The 19,381-nt window shown below is 36.9% G+C and overlaps 1 protein-coding gene across 1 annotated transcript in view; it reads right to left on the bottom strand.

The window, feature by feature from the left end:
• Nucleotides 1–19,381, bottom strand: part of DNAAF4 (dynein axonemal assembly factor 4) — a 123,948-nt gene that overhangs the window by 33,988 nt on the left and 70,579 nt on the right. Inside the window, exons 5-6 of the mRNA XM_036736156.1 lie at nucleotides 10,729–10,874; nucleotides 9,907–10,016 (exon numbers count right to left, since the gene is read on the bottom strand). Of these exons, the coding sequence (XP_036592051.1) occupies nucleotides 9,907–10,016; nucleotides 10,729–10,874 (256 nt within the window). The remainder of the gene's footprint in view (nucleotides 1–9,906; nucleotides 10,017–10,728; nucleotides 10,875–19,381) is intronic.

Below are 19,381 nucleotides of genomic sequence, written 5' to 3'. Positions count from 1 at the left end.
TTATTACAAATGATTTTTATTGCATCGTGATCTGAAAAGGATGCATTGACTACTTCTGCCTTTCTGCACTGGAATGTGAGGTTTTTTTTATGCCATAGTACATGGTCAATTTTTTTTTTTTTGCTTTTTGGCAGGGCAATCGGGGTTAAGTGACTTGCCCAAGGTCACACAGCTAGCACATGTGTCAAGTGTCTGAGGCCGGATTTGAACTCAGGTCCTCCTGACTCCAGGGCTGGTGCTCTACTCACTGCGCCACCTAGCTGCCCCTACATGGTCAATTTTTGTGTATGTGCCATATACCACTGACAAAAAGGTATATTCCTTTCTATCCCCCTTCGATTTTCTCCAGAGGTCTATCATATCTACCTTTTCTAAAATTCTATTCACTCTCTTATCTTCTTTTTTTTTGGAGGGGGGAAGGCAGGGCAATTGGGGTTAAGTGACTTTCCCAAGGTCACAGAGCTAGTAAGTGTGTCAAGTGTCTGAGGCCATATTTGAACTCAGGTCCTCCTGACTCCAGAGCCAGTGCTCTTCTCACTGCACCACCTACCTGCTCCCTTAGCTTCCTTCTTGTTTATTTTGAGGTTATATTTATCAAGTTCGGAGAGGGGGAGGTTGAGGTCCCCCACTAGTATAGTTTTGCTGTCTATTTCTTCTTGTAATTCCTTAACTTTTCCTCTAAGAATCTGGATGCTATACCACTTGGTGCATATATGTTTAGTAATGATATTACTTCACTGTCTGTGGTACCTTTTAGTAGCATATAGTTTCCTTCCTTATCTCTTTTGATTACATCTGTTTTTGCTTTAGTTTTGTCTGAGATTAGGATTGCTACCCCTGCTTTTTTTTACTTCAGTTGAAGCATAATATATTCTACTCCAGCTTTTTACCTTTACCCTGTGTGTATCCCTCTGTTTCAAATGTGTTTTTTGTAAACAACATATTGTAGGATCATGGTTTTTAATCTATTCTGCTATCAGCCTCCATTTTTATGGGAGAGTTCATCCCATTCACATTCACAGTTATGATTACTATCTGTGTCTTTCTCTACATCCTATTTCCCACCTGTTTATGCTTTTACTTCTCCCTTCTGTTTTCCCCTACTCAAAATAATTTTACTTCTGACAACCACCTCCCTCAATCTTCCCTCCCTTCTATCATCCCCCCTCCCTTTTCTTCCCCTTTTCCCTTACTACTTCTCTCTCTTCCCTCCCACCCCCCACTTTTCTTTCCCCTTTCCCCTCCTACTGCCTGTAGGGCAAGTTAGAGTTCTATACTTAACTGAGTATGTTATTCCCACCTTGAACAAAATCTGATGAGAGTAAAGCTCGAAGACTGCTCTTCTCCTTCCCTTCTTTCCCTCTACTATAACGTTTTTGTACCTCTTCATGTGATGTAATTTGCCCTTTTCTGCCTTTTCCTTTCCTCTCCTCCCATTACAATCTTTTTGCATCTCTTAATTAGATTTTTTATTATCTCATCAGTTAATTTACACTCACACTCTTTATCTATGTATATCCCTTTTAAATGTTGTAATAAATATACAATTCTCAAGATTAAGAACTATCATCCTCCCACATAGGGATGTAAACAGTTTGCCCTTATTAAATAATAAGGTTTTTTTTTCTTTTTTTCCTGTTTACCTTTTTATGCTTCTCTTGAGTATTGTATTTGAAGATCAAATTTTCCATTGAGCTCTGGCTTTTTCATCAAGAAGGTCTGGAAATCCCTTATGTCATTGAATGACCCTCTCCTTGCCTGAAAGATTATGCTCAATTTGCTGGGTAGTTGTTGGCTGTAGTTCAAGCTCCTTTGTCTTTCAGAATATCATATTCCAATCCCTCAAGTCTTTTAATGTAGAAGCTGCAAAGTCCTGTGTGATCCTGATGGTAGTTCCTCATTATTTGAATTGTTTTTTTCTGGCTGCTTGCGGTATTTTCTCCTTGACCTGATAATTCTGGATTTTGGCTACAATATTCCTTGGCATCTTCCATTTGGGATCTCTTTCAGGAGGTGATGGGTGGATTCTTTCGATGAATATTTTGCCCTCTGGTTCTAGGACATCAGGGTAGCATTCCTTGATGATTTCTTGGAAGATACTGTCCAGGTTCTTTTTTACATTGTGGCTTTCTGTTAGTCTAATAATTCTTAGATTTTCTCTCCTGGACCTGTTTTCCAGGTCAGTTGTTTTTCCAATGAGATATTTTATATTATCTTCTATTTTTTCATTCTTTATATTTTGTTTGAGTGATTCTTGATGCCTCATGGAGTCATTAGCTTCTACTTGCCCTATTCTAATTTTTAGCAAATTGTTTTCTTCAGTTAGCTTTTGTACTTCCTTCTCTATTTGGTCAATTTTTACTGTTAAGGAGTTATTTTCTCCAGATAGGTCTTTTACCTCCTTATCTATCTGGCCAATTTTACTTTTTAAGGAGCTGTTCTCTTCAGTGATTTTTTTTTTCATTTTGTCAATTGTATTTTAAAAATCATTGGTCAATTTTTCTTCTATCTCTCTAATTTGGCTTTTAAATTCCTTCTTGAGCTATTCCAAGAATGCTTTTTGGGTTTGTGACCAGTTCATATTCCCTTTTGGGGCTTCATGTGTGGGTATAGTGTCAATGCTGTCCTCTTCTGAATTCGTATTTTGATCTTCCCTGTCCCCACAGTAAGATTCTATGGTCTTTACTTTTCTAGTTTGCTTCCTCTTCATGGTAGTTGCCTTTCTCCTGGCTTTTAAAATGGATCTTTGCTTCTGGGGCACAGGGGGCTCTGTCCCATGCCTCTTATGCTGTGAGCTAGGGTCCAGGTTACTGTTTTGTGTGTTGTGGCCTCTGGTTCTGTCAGCTAGAAGCTATATAATCCTGTAGATTAACTAGTGCTGGGCTGCAGCTAGCTGGTGTGTGCCAAGGCCAAGGCCAAAGCCCAATCAAGTCCTTCTGAGTTTTCTGGGGGTTACACTGAAGCTCGAAGTATGAGGTGTACGGGAGGGGTGTTCTGGCTACTAGAGGTCCCCTCTTCCCCTAGGGCTAGGCTAGAGCACAGTTAGGTTCAGCTGCTGGTGAATGTCTGACCATGCTGGTGTCTGCTGATTCCCCTGGCTGTGTGAAGGCACGCCTGGCATCCTGGTGTTGACTCTTGTTGGCTCCACCCTCTGGGGCTCAGGGTCTCCTGCTGGTCTGCTGAGGTAGTGCTTGCTAGGACACCTCCGATCCTGCACTGGATTCCTTCAGCCACAGCAAGAGGGACCTTCCCATCGATCTCCCTATCCTCCTGAGCTAAAAGACTGCTGTGTCCCTTCTATTGGTTCCACTATTTCAGGGTTTTTCCTGGGGCAATATTCTTTGGGTTTTTCAAGGTCAATGTGTGTGTGTGTGTGGGGGGGGTTGAGAGCACTTATGGTTTACTCCACCATCTTGGCTCCTGGCAGTTTGAGTAGGTGACTTTCAAACATTCAGACTGTGGGCTGATAGGCCTTGGAGTAGCTGCTGCCGCTGCCGCAGGCCCTGCACTTCTCTCACCTAGCTCCGATGGAGTCCTGAGGTGAGAGGTTTGGGAATCACTGCTGCTGGTGATTCAGTCTGTGGGGGCCCACTCCCACACCGCTATGGCTGAGTCTGCACTGATGCAGTCCACACTCTCCCACCCTGTTTACAACAGATCCTTCTTGTAGACCTTCCAGGCTGTCCTGAGCTGGAAATCTGCCACATTCTGTCTCCTAGTGGATTCTGCCACTCTAAAATTTCTTCAAATTCACTTTTTAGAGGCACCTGAAGGAATTTGTGGGAGAGCTCAGTGAATTGCTGCTTTCACTTTGCCATCTTGGCTCTGCCTGTAGACACTTTTTAAGAATAATTTTTTTAAATGTATAAAATAAAATACACAGGAACACAAAGGAAACCAATTCTGTTGAAGTAAAATTATTAAAAAAAACAAGTTCACAGACTGTAAGTTAAGAACTCCTGGTCTTTAAAGTATTTAAATTATTAATTTTGTGATATCCAGTGTCATTTTATTTTTGTGATTATTCATTTTGATAACTGATAATTAGTTTGGAATGTATAACAAAAGGTATCTGATGTGGAATATATATGAATGAGAGCTGGAAGATTAGAAAGATAAGGGAAAGATGAAAGCTTTTAGAAAGACTTTGTACAAGCTTAATTGGTACAAAAGGTGAATATATGAAGTCACTATCATATATTATATTACAACTATAAACCAATACCAATATTTGCTAATATTGATGTTATAACTTCAAGATGATTACATCCAGCTTTAATTGTAAGCACTGGAATTTGCTGTGTGAAAAAGACTATCCTCAGTCAGTAAATTTGACTTGTTTATTGCTGTAATCTCATTTTGACCCTGGTAAAAATGTTTATGTTGACAAATCAGCAAATCCCCATGAAAAGGGAAAATGCCAAAGGGCATTCAACTAGGAGTTCTGAGTTGTATATTTACATTTAAACCAGTTTCAGGGGGATACAGATTGCTAAAAAGGTTGAGGGGACAACCCTGATAGGCCCCTGGCAAAAATTCCCTATTCAATTTCTCCTTTTTAAGTAGGAAAACTTCTACTTCTGTTAGACCCCAGCCCTGGCTATCATACCGCTCAAATATTTTAAAGTTATAATGCACAAATTGACTTTTCCCAAAGGATCTCTAACCTTTTACCCAGATGAAACACAGTTGAGGAATCTCATCCTGATATGCCAATGAAAGTTCAGTATGTAACTATCACATTTAGACTTGAAAGGATAATTTAATATTATGATAATGCTCTTTCCCCTATCACAGTAAAATCCTTATACTTGCAGGAGACAATGGAATACCTTATGAGAGTTTGTCAATGTTACTACGCATCCCTGAAACCACTGTGATAAGGATAGAGAAGATGAATAGAGTCAGGCTTCTAGCTTTCTTATTTTGTATTGCTAGAGCTTAGTTATAATTGCAAAGGGCTATGTACAGTTAGGACATTGAAGGACTATGGAAAACCATTTTTCCCATGGGAAACTTTCCAATCTATGTTATAATAATGGAAAGCTCCTACTCACTGTGCCATAACCATATCCTGTTAATATATTACTTATTCCCAACTGTACCTCCAGTACTCTACTCTGTACTATGCTTACTTATTTCTTCATTTTTTCAAACCAGTATGGAAAAACTATAAAATTAGGGCTTTTACTTAGCTCAGAGAAGAGTTGGTTATGGCACCCATTACCATGCTTATGATCTGGTTCTTCCCTTGTAGCTGCAAGATTAAAAGATACCTTAAGTGAATATGCAAATGCAAGATTATTCTATTAAAAATTAGAAAAAGAACAAGATCAGACACTTTTCACAGTTAAAGTTAGTGGGAGAATTATTAACCATATGATCCAATCAATCAATCAACAAGCATTTATTAAGTGTCTGCTAAATGCCAGGCACTGTGCTAGGTATCAGGGATACATATGTACATAAAAATAAACAAACTCTACTCTCAAGTAATTAATGGATATAAGAAATCACAAAAGATAAAACAGATAATTTTGATAACATGACTTTTAAAAGTTTTTACATTAACAAAGTCAACGTAACTTGGTTAAGAAAAGAAGCTACTCACTGGAAAAATATCTTAGTAATAAATGTCTCTGATAAGGGCCTAAAAACCAAAATATATAGGGAACTAAAATAAATATATTAAGATCAAGAACCATTCTTCAACTGACAAGTGGCGAAAGGATGTGAACAATGATTTCTCAAGAGAATTACAAAGTATAAACAACTATATGAAAAATTGCTCCAAATCACTATTTGTGATAGGACCAACATCTACTAGGGTTGCCCCCTACCATAGGTAGTGTAGATTTTCCTTAAAAGACAACAAAACTTGGGTTTAATTAGCCCAAGGATGGGGCAAGACTCTAGCTGCATTTTCCTTAACAAAGCTTCCTGGATGTGCTGACTTGATTTCCCGGTCACCCTGGGCATGTAAGGTCCATCTACATGGTATTGGTGCTCTTCAGAGTAGGTTGATGACCATCACCATACCTTGCCCTGTTAAATAGACATATCTCCACGTGAAGATGAGGGAGATTGTAGCTATGGAAGCTAAGTGCTACTATATCCTTGTCACATGTCTTTGTTACATTAAGGCTATATAAGCCTCCTTTTGTTAACTGTTCAATCGTCTATGAATGCCTTATTTCATCACAAAATCGAACCTGTACTCGCAGAATGCTGATGTCAAACCTGCCCCTAACACTTATAAAAACACAAATCCAAAAAACTCTGAGCATTTACCTCACATTCAGCAAATTGCCAAAGATGATAAAAGTTGGAATAGTTAATGTCAGTAGAAAGACACATACTCTTATGAAGTATTGGTGGAGCTATGAACCATCGCAACTATTCTGGACAGCAATTCAGAATTATACTTTAAAAAAGTAACTAAAATGTCCACACTTTTTGACTCAGAGATCCCAGTAACAGGCATATCCCTCAAGAAGGGTAATAATGGAAAGAAAGGTCCAATATATACCAAAATAACTACATCAGCACTTTTTCTAGTATCAATAAATTGAAAATAAGAGTAGATGCCCATTAACTAAGGAATGGTTAATCAAATTGTGGTTCATGAATGTAATAGAATATTGCCATGCTATAAAGAGTGATGAATATGAAGAATTCAAGGAGTCATGGAAAGACATATGAACTGATCCAAAGTGAAACAAGCATAACCAGGAAAACAAAATAATATAAATGGAAAGAACAATAATAACAAATAACATAACTGATGCTGTGTAATTATGAAGACCATACATAGCCCTAAAAAATATAAGAATATGCCATTTTTGTGCATACCCTTTGACCCAGCAATATTGCTTCTAGGGCTATATCCCAAAGAGATCATAAAAATGGGAAAAGGAGCCACATGTACAAAAATATTTATAGCAGCTATTTTTGTGGTGGCCAAGAACTGGAAATTGAGGGGATGCCCATCAATTGGGGAATGGCTGAACAAGTTGTGGTATATGAATGTAATGGAATACTATTGTGCTATAAGAAAAGATGGGCAGGTGGACTTCAGGAAAACCTGGAAAGACTTATATGAACTGATGCTAAGTGAAGTGAGCAGAACCAGAAGAACATTGTATACAGTAACAGCCACAGTGTGCAAGGACTGATTTTTGATAGACTTAGCCCTTCTCAGCAATGCAAGGCCATAAAACTTTTCCAAAGGACTCATGATAGAAAATGACATCCCCAACCAGAGAAAGGCCTATGGAATTGGAATGCAGAGTGAAGCAGACTTTTTTCTCTTTTGTTTTGTTTTCTTTCTCATGGTTTCTCCCATTAGTTATAATTCTTCTGTGCAACATGACTAATGTTTAATAGGAATGTATGTGTAGAGCCCATATTGGACTGCACGCCATCTTGGGGAGGGAGTGGGGAGAGAAGGGGAGAAAATTTAAAACTTATGGAAATGAATGTTGAAAACTGAAAATAAATAAATTATTAAAAAAATAAAATCTTTCACAATGTGGACCTCCCCCCCCCGCAAAAAAAGAATATACTATTTTCCCTTATTTTCAGAAATAGAGGGACTATGGATATTGAACATAGAATATGCTGTCAGATTTGATTAGTGTGTTAGTTAATTTTCTGAACTGCTTTTTTTCTTCCTTTTTTGTTCTTTTTTTTAAAATAATGGATGGTTCTCTGGGTGGGGGAGAGATACAGGAAACAGTGATATAGAAACAAAAAAATATAAATTTTAAAACCTAAGAAAATAGTATGTGCTCAATCAACTCTTTAACACTTACAAAAATCAGCCATTTCCTAACTAGTGGAGGTACCAAGGTTTTAATAATTCATATGTTCAAGAATGGTGATATCAGTTATGGAGTCTATTAAAGGGAGATGGCAGATGAACATTTTGTCCATGAACTGACTCAGAGGATTCTAAGGCCAGAAACTCCAGAAATACCCCTCCCCAATTCCACACCAACTAAAACAGCTAGAAAGATTTGCTTTAAACTATGGGAAACTTCTTTCTAGCGATCAACAGTATTCCATGGGTGTGTGTGTGTGTGTGTGTGTGTGTGTGTGTGTACAGTTTTATATATATGTGTATATATCATATATAACTATATATAACACACACATACATATATTCAAACACACAAATTAAACATATATGTGTGTATGTGTGTGCATATATATATATATATGTATATACGTGTGTGCACACAGAAACACACATACATCCCTATAGTTGGAAATAGAGAATGAGGAATAAGAAATCTCATATTAAAGTTTAGGCCTTGTGGCATTGATTAGGCACAAAGAAGGGAACTCTAGAGAATCAGTGAAATTAAGACTTCAAGCTGTTTCCAGGCTCCACTGTGTGTGTACATAATAGGAGAGAGGGAGAAAGAGTGATAAACATGAACTAAAAGCCATTTGTTCCAAGAATGTAACAGCAAACTAAAGCTGCTTGCTTAGAAATTTGTAACTGACACCAGAGGATCCTTGAAACTACATGTTATGTCCTATCTAGGTAAAAATACAAATGGTTCTTTGAGTATTATTTCCCTGAGGTAAAAAAAAAAACTCTTAACTGCAACATTTTATACACAGATACTAAAATAAAAATTTCTGTCTAGATTCCTCTTGAGGTTTAAAAACTACCCCATCATGTCTGTTACTCAGAGCTCTTTGAGTACATGGTTTAGAATAGAAGTGTTAAAACATGTTGTCCATGTAACACTCCTCAGTGCAGCTGAACCATTTTAAAACATAATTGGGCAGGGGCAGCTAGGCGGCTCAGTGAGTAGAGCACGCCTGGAGTCAGGAGGACCTGAGTTCAAATCTGGCCTCAGACAGTTGACGCACCCTTGACACACTTACTACCTGTGTGACCTCAGGCAAGTCACTTAACCCCAATTGCCCTGCCTTCCCCCCTGAAAAAAAAAACGTAATTAGGAAATATTTAACAAAATAATTAAAATATAACATGGTTAATATTAATATGTGGTTCCTAAAGTTAATTGTGTCCACAGGGATCTTTACCTTTGGTTTAGTGCTGCCATGCCCACACCCCTCCCTATTTCTATTTGAGTTTGACACCACTGGTCCAGGAAACTACTCCAAGTACATGAGGTAAAATATAATAAATATGTGATCCTAATAGTTCTGACTCTAAACGTAACAATACGATCTTTTCTTTTCCTTCAACTAATCCATAATAACAACAAAAATGGTTGAATATACAGAAAAAAGTTCAGAAGTGGACATCTTGTTAAACTTAATGTGAATATTTTAAAAACTAAGCAACAAACAAAAGAGTTTATGGTTTCAAATACAACTGTTTTATAATCTTTTTTGTTCTTGTTTACTTGAAATTTGTGTTTGCCCATGGATGTTGTTTATAATAATAATTTTAAAAAGGCAACATCATAAATAACTCATGTAAGTAACCTGAAGTTATCTTTTAGGTATAAATCCTACATATAATGTAATTCTTCTAAGATGTGTTGGAGCTGCTCTTGTTGAGAGATTCTGGGATAATAATACATATAGGTTTGGGGCCACTTGTGCCCATGGCATTGGTTCAGGATACAATAGAATTTTCTCCATGGCAGGGACTGTTCAATTTTTTTCTTTGTATCCACACTGCCTGGCACAGAATGGGCTCTTAATAAATGCTTATAGATTAAGGAACTGAAGCACAGATATCCACCAATTATTAGAGAAATTACTTAAACTATATAATTCCACAAAGTTCTCTATATGTTGCATATGCAATAGAATTTCTCCTTTTAAATAGGAATCAAAGTATTTGATTAACCAGATAATATTGTATAAGATCTTCAGGATATTATTTTAAACCTGTCAAAGAGAGTTCAAACTTACTTTCCTTTGTCCTTCAACCATTCTGGATTCTTTTCCTCTTCTTTTAAATCATGGAGTTCAGGAATATCTTCATTCATTATTCTTCGTGCCTCTGCCTGTTTATGTAACCACTGTGATAAGAAATAAATCTTGTGAACAATACTCCCATTTTAGTAGTAATTCCTTTCAGATTTTCCCTTTTCCTTCTAATAAATATTATCTGATGGTGTTAACATTTCATTCTTCTACCTCAAAAGAACTTTTTAAAAAAATATTGCTGATTGGGATTTAGGAATGTTATCATAGCTGAGTCTAGTTTTCAACTTTAATTAGGAATCTAAAATTGTTCCTAAATTGAATAGGTATCTACTTTAAAAACAAAAAAATTTTAAATGCAAGCCTTTCTGCTTGTATAATGATAGAACAGAAATCTTAAATGAAGGCTCAGGGTTTTCTGAGCAAGTACAGTTATATTATTTCTGAGATGACAAAAAATTGAAATATGCCTTATTAGCAATTTTAACCTACCGACCAAGAGTTCATCTATAGATATAATGCAAAGCCAATACTTAGTAAAATAAGTAGCAAGCATAACTAATTTGCCTTTTCAAATAACATGAATTAGTGGAGAAAGAATATATTTCACTAGCAATCTGGTACCAAGAATCTACAAATTCTATTTACTCCTATCATTAACAGTCATTAATAAATAGTAATTTCTTTGATTTATTGAAGAAATGAGAAACTTAGTACCAGTAGAATTCTGATAAATGGTTGAAATAAATTATTTATGAAACATTTTTTATGGTAATGGTTAACACAGGCAATGATAGTTATCTCTACCTCTTCTTCTTCTGCTACTTGAGATTCTCTGAGAGCAGTTGGGAAAACTCGAGGGGTAAACTGGATTTTAATATTGCCAATGGATCGAGGAGCAGGAACACAGTCATCTTTTAATGTCTCAGAAAATATAGTTTTTGCATTGCTTCCTTCAAGAAGAATATTAAGAAATATGACATTTAAAAATTTTTATTCATTGCATTTTATAATAAAGCTGACTACAAAAGCACCAGGTGCTTTGAAGATATTAAAGGGAAAGAATTCCCAAATGTAACTAGTATAAATAAGCCCAGGATTCTTTTTATATTAAGAAATGTAAATGTGTACATCATATATATTTTTTCTGTTCAAATTAACAACCATTTATTAAGCATCTATTACATTACAGACATAAAGTTAGTCACTGGGGATACTAACACAAAAATGAAAGTCTTCAAAAATGACCGTTCTTCACATATTTGAAGACTTTCATCATGTCTGCTCTTCTCTTTTTTTAATAAAATATTTTATCTTTACCCACAATTACATGTTAAAACAATTTTTAAGTTTTGAGTTCCAATTCTACTCCTCCCTCCCTTCCCCTTCCTCCTCCCTGAGATGGTAAGCAATCCAATATAGTTTATACATATGCAACCATGTAAAACATTTCTGTATTAGTCACTTTGTATAAGAAGATTTGAATTTTAAAAAATGAAAGAAGGTGAAAAATAGCATACTGGATCACTGCATTGATGGGAATAGCTAAATCATTCACAGTTCTTCATCATACAATATTGCTCACTTCACTTTGCATCAATTCATGTATGCCTTTCCACGTTTTTCTGAAATCATGTTGTTTGTCATTTCTTATGGCACAATGATATTCCATCACAACTATATACCAGTTTATTTAGCCATTCCCCAGTTGACAGGGATCCTCTCAATTTTCAAGCCTTAGCAATCACAAAAAATGCTGCTATAAATATTTTTGTGCAAATAGGTCCTTTTCCCTTTTTAAAAAGTGTCTTTGGGATATAAAGCTAGCAGTGGTATTGCTGGATCAAAGTGTATGCACAGTTTGATAGCTCTTTGGGCATAGTTTCAAATTGCTTTTCAGAATGGTTAGATCTGCTCACGACTCCATTAAGAGTGCATTAGTGTCCCAGTTTTCCCCCATCCCCTCCATCATTTATCATTTTCAATTTTTGTCATATTAGTCAATCTGATAGGTGTAAGCTGGTAGCTCAGAGGTGTTTTAACACGCATTTCTCTAATCAATAGTGATTTAGAGCATTTTTTTTCATATGACTAGAAAGCTTTGATTTCTTTGTCAGAAAATTGCCTGTTCATATCCTTTGGTCATTTATCTATTGGGGAATGACTTATATTTTTATAAATTTGACTCAGTTCTCTATATAGTTGAGAAATGAGGGCTTTATCAAAGATACTTCTTGCAAAAATTTCCCCCTAGTTTTCTGTTTTCCTTTTAATTTTGGTTGTACTGGTTTTGTTTGTGCAAAAACTTTTTAATTTTATGTAATTAAAATTATCTATATTTCACAATTCTCTCTATATTTTCTTTGGTCCTAAATTCTTCTCTTATCCATAGATCTGACAAATTATTCCATGCTCTCCTAATTTGCTCATGGTATCACCCTTTATATGTAAATCATGCCCCTATTTTGACCTTATCTTGGTACATGGTGTGAGACGTTGGTCTATACCTAGTCTCTGCCCTACTGTTTTCTAGTTTTCCCAGAAGTTTTTGTTAAATAATGAAGCTTGATAAGTCTGCTCTTCTCAAGGCTAAACATCTGAATTGCTTTCAAGTGATCTTCATATAGCATATAATTAAGCCATTCTCCAGTTTATTAATGCCCTTCCTAAAATTTAAACACAGAACTGGTACACCACTTCAGATATAGTCTGACAAGGGCAGAGTCTGAGGCAGATTATATTGTCTTAAACAATATGCCTTCTTCAATGTAGCAAAAGATTGCATTAACTTTCTTGACTGCCAAAGCAGACAGTGAGGTCTGTTTGAGCTTGCAATAGATCTTTTATTAAAAAGTTTTTATTAACCTGTACTTGGAAAAACACAAATTAACATTTCTACATACAAACACAAACAGAAAAGATGATTATGTACGAAATCTTGAATCTGTAAAACAACTTGCTTTTTTCAAGCATCTAATAAATTAAATGTTAGTTTTAAAGCTGTCCTGCTTGTCTATGTCTCCTTCCAGACTTCCTTGTTTTCTATTCTTTTTTTTTTTTTGTAAATGCTTCAGTGACCTCAGTTTCTTTTTTTTTTTTTTTTTGGACATTACTATCATGCCCCATCTCCTCATCAAATTCACTTCCCTCCAAATTAAAAAAAGAATAAACAAAACATCCTTGTGATAAATAAGCAAAACAAATTTCCTCAGTCAGGTAGGTGGGGTAGTGGATAGAGCCAATAGGCTTGGAGTCAGGAAGACCGAATTTTCATCTGGGCTCAGACACTCACTAACTATGTGATTCCCCCAACAAGTCACTTAACTCTTGTTTTGTTTTTTGAGGGGGTAAGGCAGGGCAATTGGGGTTAAGTGACTTGCCCTCCTCATCAAATTCACTTCCTTCCAAATTAAAAAAAGAATAAACAAAACATCCTTGTGATAAATAAGCAAAACAAATTTCCTCAGTCAGGTAGGTGGGGTAGTGGATAGAGCCAATAGGCTTGGAGTCAGGAAGACCGAATTTACATCTGGGCTCAGACACTCACTAACTATGTGACCCCCCAACAAGTCACTTAACTTTTGTTTTGTTTTGTTTTGTTTTTTGAGGGGGTAAGGCAGGGCAATTGGGGTTAAGTGACTTGCCCAAGGTCACACAGCTAGTAAGTGTGTCAAGTGTCTGAGGCTGGATTTCAAACTCAGGTCCTCCTGACTCCAGGGCCAGCGCTCTACTCACCTTGCCACCTAGCTGCCCCACAAGTCACTTAACTTTGTCTCCGTTTCCTAAATGGTAAAATAAAAATAGGAATAGGATCTGCCTCTCAGGGGTTGTAGTGAGAACCAAATGAGTTAATAGTTCTAAAGCACTTAGCACAGTAGTTGGCACATAATAAGCACTTTTTCCTTCTTTCCTTCAAATAAAAATTTGCTTTAACAGGTTTGATTGCTTTGGTTCTGCTATTCACTGCTTCCACAGATGTATTTGTATATAAACACAAGCAAAAAGAAAGATAGTCCCTGCCCTAAAGGGAAAAAAAGGCAGGTAGGTGATGCTACAGATAAAGTGCTGGACTTAGAGTCAGGAAAACCTGAGTTCGATCCTGGTCACAGATACTTACAATTGTATGACCTGGGCAAGTCACTTAATCTCAGTCCACCTCACTTTACTCAACTATAAAATGGAGACAATAATAGAACCTACCCCATGGGTCATTGTAAGAATCAAACAAGATATTGGTAAAGTGATTAGCTCAGTGCCTGACTCACAGTGTTATTGTTCAGTTATTCTAGTCACATCCAACTCTTTGTAACCCCATTTAGGGTTTTCATAGATACCGTAGTGTTTGCCATTTCCTTCTCCAGCTCACTTTACAGATGAGGAAACTGAGGCAAGAAGGGTTAAGTGACTTGCCCAGGGTCACACAGCTAGTGTCTGAGGCCAGATTTGAACTCAGGTCTTCTTGATTCCAGGCCAAGTGTCCTATCACCTGCACCACCTAGCTGCTCTGGCACATAGTAGGTGCTTAATAAATACTTGTTTCCTTCCTTCTTTCCACAATAGCAATGTCCAAAAATGCATCTTTCCTTCTACCTCTAAGGTCCATCATTACTCTTTTTTTTTTTTTTGGAGTTTGGAAAGAGCTTTGTATTATTACAGCATTTTTTCTCTTTTTTTAATTAAGATTTCTTATTTTTAGTTTACAGCACTCAGTTCTGCATGATTTTGAGTTCCAGATTTTCTTCCCCTGCCTCCCTCCCCGAGACAGCATGGAATCCGATATATCTTCTACATATAACTTCACATTAAACTTATTTACACAATAGTCAGGTTGTAAAGAAAAATTATTACCAATGGGATGAATCATGAGAAAGAAGAAACAAAACTAAAAAAACAAAAACAATAACAAAAGAGGAGAAAAAAAAACAAAAGAAGAAAAAAGAAAGGGGAGTAAATAGTTTGCCTCAATCTACATTTAGACTCCATAGTTCTTTCTCTGGATGTGGATAGCTCTCTCCATCATGAGTCCTTTGGAATTGTCTTTAAACCTTGTATTGCTGAGAAGAGCCAAGTCTATCAAGGTTAGTCATCACAGAATCAATATATCTGTGGTTGTGTATAATGTACTCCTGGTTCTGCTGCGCTCACTCAGCATTATATCATGTAGGTCTTTCCAGGTTATTATGAAGTCCGTATCTTCCCCATTTCTTATAGCACATTACATTCATATACCACAACTTGCTCAGCCATTCTCCAATCGATGGGCATTCCTTTGATTTCCAATTCTTTGCTACCACAAAAAGAGCCATTATAAATATTTTTGTACATATGGGTCCCTTTCCCACCTGTGTAATGTCTTTGGGCCCTAGAAGAGGTAATGCTGGGTCATGACTACTGCATCTTGTGTACCTAACCTATTCCACTGATCCACCACTCTGTTTCTTGGTACCTGGTACCAAGTAGTTTTGAGGACTGTTGCTTTATAGTACAGTTTGATATCTGGTATGGCTAGGCCACCTTCCCTAGCATTTCTTTTCATTAATTTCCTTGATATTCTGGACTTTTTATTCTTCCAGATGAATTTTGTCATTATTTTATCCAGCTCTGCAAAATAATTTTTTGATAGTTTGATTGGTATGGCGCTGAATAAGTAAATTAATTTAGGTTAAATTGTCATTTTTATTACATTAGTTCAGCCTAACCACAAGCAACTAATATTATTCCATTTATTTAGATCTGACTTTATTTGTGTGAAAAGTGTTTCGTAATTATGTTCATATAGGCCCTGGGTTTGTCTTGGCAGGTAGACTCCCAATATTTTATAGTGTCTACATCAAAGTTATTTTTCTTTACAATGTTGAAGTCATTATATAAATTGTTCTCCTGGTTCTCTTAATTTCACTCGGTATCCATTCATACAAATCTTGCCACGTTTCTCTGAATACTTCCCTTTCATAATTTTTTACTATGCAACACTTCCATATCATAATGCTTCCAGCCATTCCCAAATTGATGGGCACTCTCTTATTTTCAGGTTTTCTGTAACAAACATGACTGCTATAAATACTTTTCCCATATATGGTCCTTCCTTTTGATTTTGATCTCTTTGAGGTTAGGCCTAGTAGTGATATCACTGGGTTTTTTAATGACTTTGGGAAGATAGTTTCAAATTGCTCTTCAGAGTGGCTGGACTGTTTCATAGCTCCAACAAGTGTATTAGTATATCTATTCCCTCACATTCCCTACATTTTTGTCATGTTTGTCAGTCTGATGGTTATGAGATGTTTTAATTTACAATTAAATTCCCTTATTATTAGTGATTTGGAGCATTTTTGCATATTGTTGTTGATAGCTAGGCTTTCTCCCCTGATAACTATCTAATATCCTTTGATCGCTTATCTACTGGGGAATGGCTCTTGCTATTATATATTAGAATTAGTTCCCTATATATCTGGGATATGAGACCTTTATCAAAGAAATTTGCTGCAAAGATTTTTTTCCCCAGTTAACTGTGTCCCTTGTGTAGAAGTGTTTGAATTCAAACAATTAAATTGTTCACTTTATGTACCTTCCTGATTCTCCTACATTTCTTACTGCTCCTTCCATTTTCCTTTTCCGGATCTTCATCCGTGTCATGCCCACTAACTGTGGGTATTCCCCAAGGATGTGTTCTGTGTACTCTTCTTTTCTTTCTCTATACCAGGGGTTTGTAACCTGATTCAAAGATCCCTAAGACATCCATGGATAGATTCCAGGGGGTACATGAATTGGTTTTTTAAAAATATTTTGATAAACTGAATTTCAATATAATTAGTTTTCTTTGTAATCTTCTGTATTTTACATTATGTACTTTAAAATATTATTCTAAGAATTGGTCCACAGGTTTTGGGTACCAGACCACCAAAGGGGTCCATTATACCAAAAAAAAAAAGAGATTAAGAATCCATGCTCTAGGTTTGAACCAAGATGTCAGATTAATGGTAGTCACCCAGCTGAACTCTCTCAATATTCCCCTCCAAACAATTTTAAAATAATGCCTCAAATGAAATTTTGGAGCAGTAGGGCCAACAAAGTTCAGGTGGGATGTTTTTCTGGCCTAAGAAAATTTAAGAGGTAGACAGAAGAAGTGTATAAGGGTGGAGATCAAGTGAGGGTATGTCTGGAACATACGAGGCAACAACAGCAGTAGCTTTGGGAACTCTCAGATCAGAGACCCTTCAGAAGGAGTCAGACAACTGCTTAGAAAGACATTTCAGGAGATGGTTTGCTGGCACTGGGTACAGCTGGTGCAGATTAGCAACTCTATTGCCTATATGCAGTTCTGGGTGTCAGTTTCCAGGGTGGAGAGGAGTATTGATGGTTGGGCACAAGAAAGCAGGGACCCTAGTCACAGTAACAAAGCAGAAAGGAGTGCTAGTGTCTGTAGCTGCAGGGGATCAGGGGAACAGGGGCCCTTCCTTGATAAAGATCAGAGCATAGACCAAGAAAGCAGTGACTATATATCTCCCAGGATTACACTACCTTAGTACCACCAAAAACTTGCAGATCCCCAGAACTAGCTCTGAAAACAGCACCATGAAAAAGCCTAAACTTTGGCACAATGCCTCCCTATCCCCAGGTGAGCAAAATCCAACATTATCATTAAGTTCAAAGTAAAGAACTAGCCTGGAAAAATGAACAAACAACATGAACAAAAAACATTTTTACCATAAAAAGCTACTACAGTTGTAGGGAAGACCAAGACATAAACTCAGAAGAAGACAACAATGCAAAACTGCTACTCCCAAAAGGGCCTTAAAGAAAAATGCTGGGGCGGCTAGGTGGTGCAGTTCAAATCTGGCCTCAGACACTTGACACACTTACTAGCTGTGTGACCTTGGGCAAGTCACTTAACCCCAATTGCCCTGCCTTCCCCCCTTCAAAAAAAAATCCATCAAAAAAGAAAAATGTCAATTGGACCCAAGCCAAACAAGAATTTCTGGAAGAGTTAAAGAGATGAGAAGTAGAGGAAAAATTGGGAAAAGAAATGAGTGATAAAAAAAAATTATGAAGAGAGGATTAACAGCAGCTAGGTGGTACAGTGGACAGAGTACCGGGCTTGAAGTCAGGAATACTCATCTTTTTGGGTTTAAATCTTGTCTCAGATACTGATTAGCTATATGACCCTGGGCAAATCACTTAACCCTGTTTGCCTCAGTTCCTCATCTATAAAATGAGCTGGAGAAGGAACTGGCAAATAACTCCACTATTTTTAACAAGAAAACCCCAAATGGACCACAAAGATTCAGATGTATCTGAAATGTTTAAACAACAATAATGAAAGAGGGACATAAAATACTGAAGAAAATAACATCTTAAAAACCAGAGTTGGCCTAATGGTAAAAGAAGCAAAAAAAAAAATCCACTGAAGAAAAGAACTCCTTAAAAAGCAGAATTGACTAAGTTTAAAAAAGAGATACAAAAGCACACTGAAGAAGATAATTCCTTAAAATTTTTGTCAAGTGGAAGCTAATGACTCCTTGAGATACCAAGAAACAATAAAACAAAGTATAAAGAATAAAAAAAGAAGAAAATGTGAAATATTTCATTGGAAAAACAACTGATCTGGGAAACAGATTGAGGAGAGATAATTTAAGAATTATTGGACTATCTAAAAGCCATGATCGAAGAAAGTGCCTAGACATAACATTTTAAGAAATTATTAAAGAAAATTGCCCTCATAACTTAGATCCAGAGGGTAAAATAGAAATTTAAAGAATCCACTGAGGTGGAGCCAGGACGGTAGAGAAAAGGCAGGGACTCACCTAAGTGCTCCCCCAAACTCCTCCAAATCCTTTTAAATAATGACTCAAAACAAATTCTAGAGGGATAGAACCCACAAAAAGATGGAGTGAAACAATTTTCCAGCCCAAGACAACTTAGAAAGTTGGCAAGAAATGTCTGTTGCACCAGGGTGAGAGTGGAGCATAGTCTAGAGCAGGCCACACCAGCACAAACCAGGTCTCAGTAAACCAGGGGCAGTCCTTCGGGGCAACTGAATCATTTACGACAGTGGTGATTTCTGGACCTCTCAGCCTACGGATGGTAAGGCAGGGTCAGACAATCAGTCAGAAGAATATTACAGGTGTCTGTTTTCTGGCACCAGGGGCAGGACTCTGTTGCATTGACCATACTTGGATCTAGGTAACAGTCTTGGGTCTCAGTCTCAGAGCTAGGAGGAACACTAGCACACCAGAGCTTGTAGCCACAAAAGAACAGGAAGCCTAGTCACAGTTCCAGGTTGGAAAAGAGTGCTTGTGATCACTCAAAGACCAGTGCACAGTACAGGAGAGTAGTAAACTCACCTCTTCCTAGATCATACCACCCTGGAAGAAATGAAAACTTATAGGTCCCCAGAATTACCACTGAAAACAGTCGCACAAAAAACCTAAAGCTTAGGACAGTGCCCACTCTACTCCAGAAG

This window comes from Trichosurus vulpecula, chromosome 8 (assembly GCF_011100635.1).
Source record: "Trichosurus vulpecula isolate mTriVul1 chromosome 8, mTriVul1.pri, whole genome shotgun sequence".
NCBI lineage: Eukaryota > Metazoa > Chordata > Mammalia > Diprotodontia > Phalangeridae > Trichosurus > Trichosurus vulpecula.
Note: the sequence above shows the minus strand (reverse complement) of the source record. Positions and strands in the feature narration are given on the sequence as shown.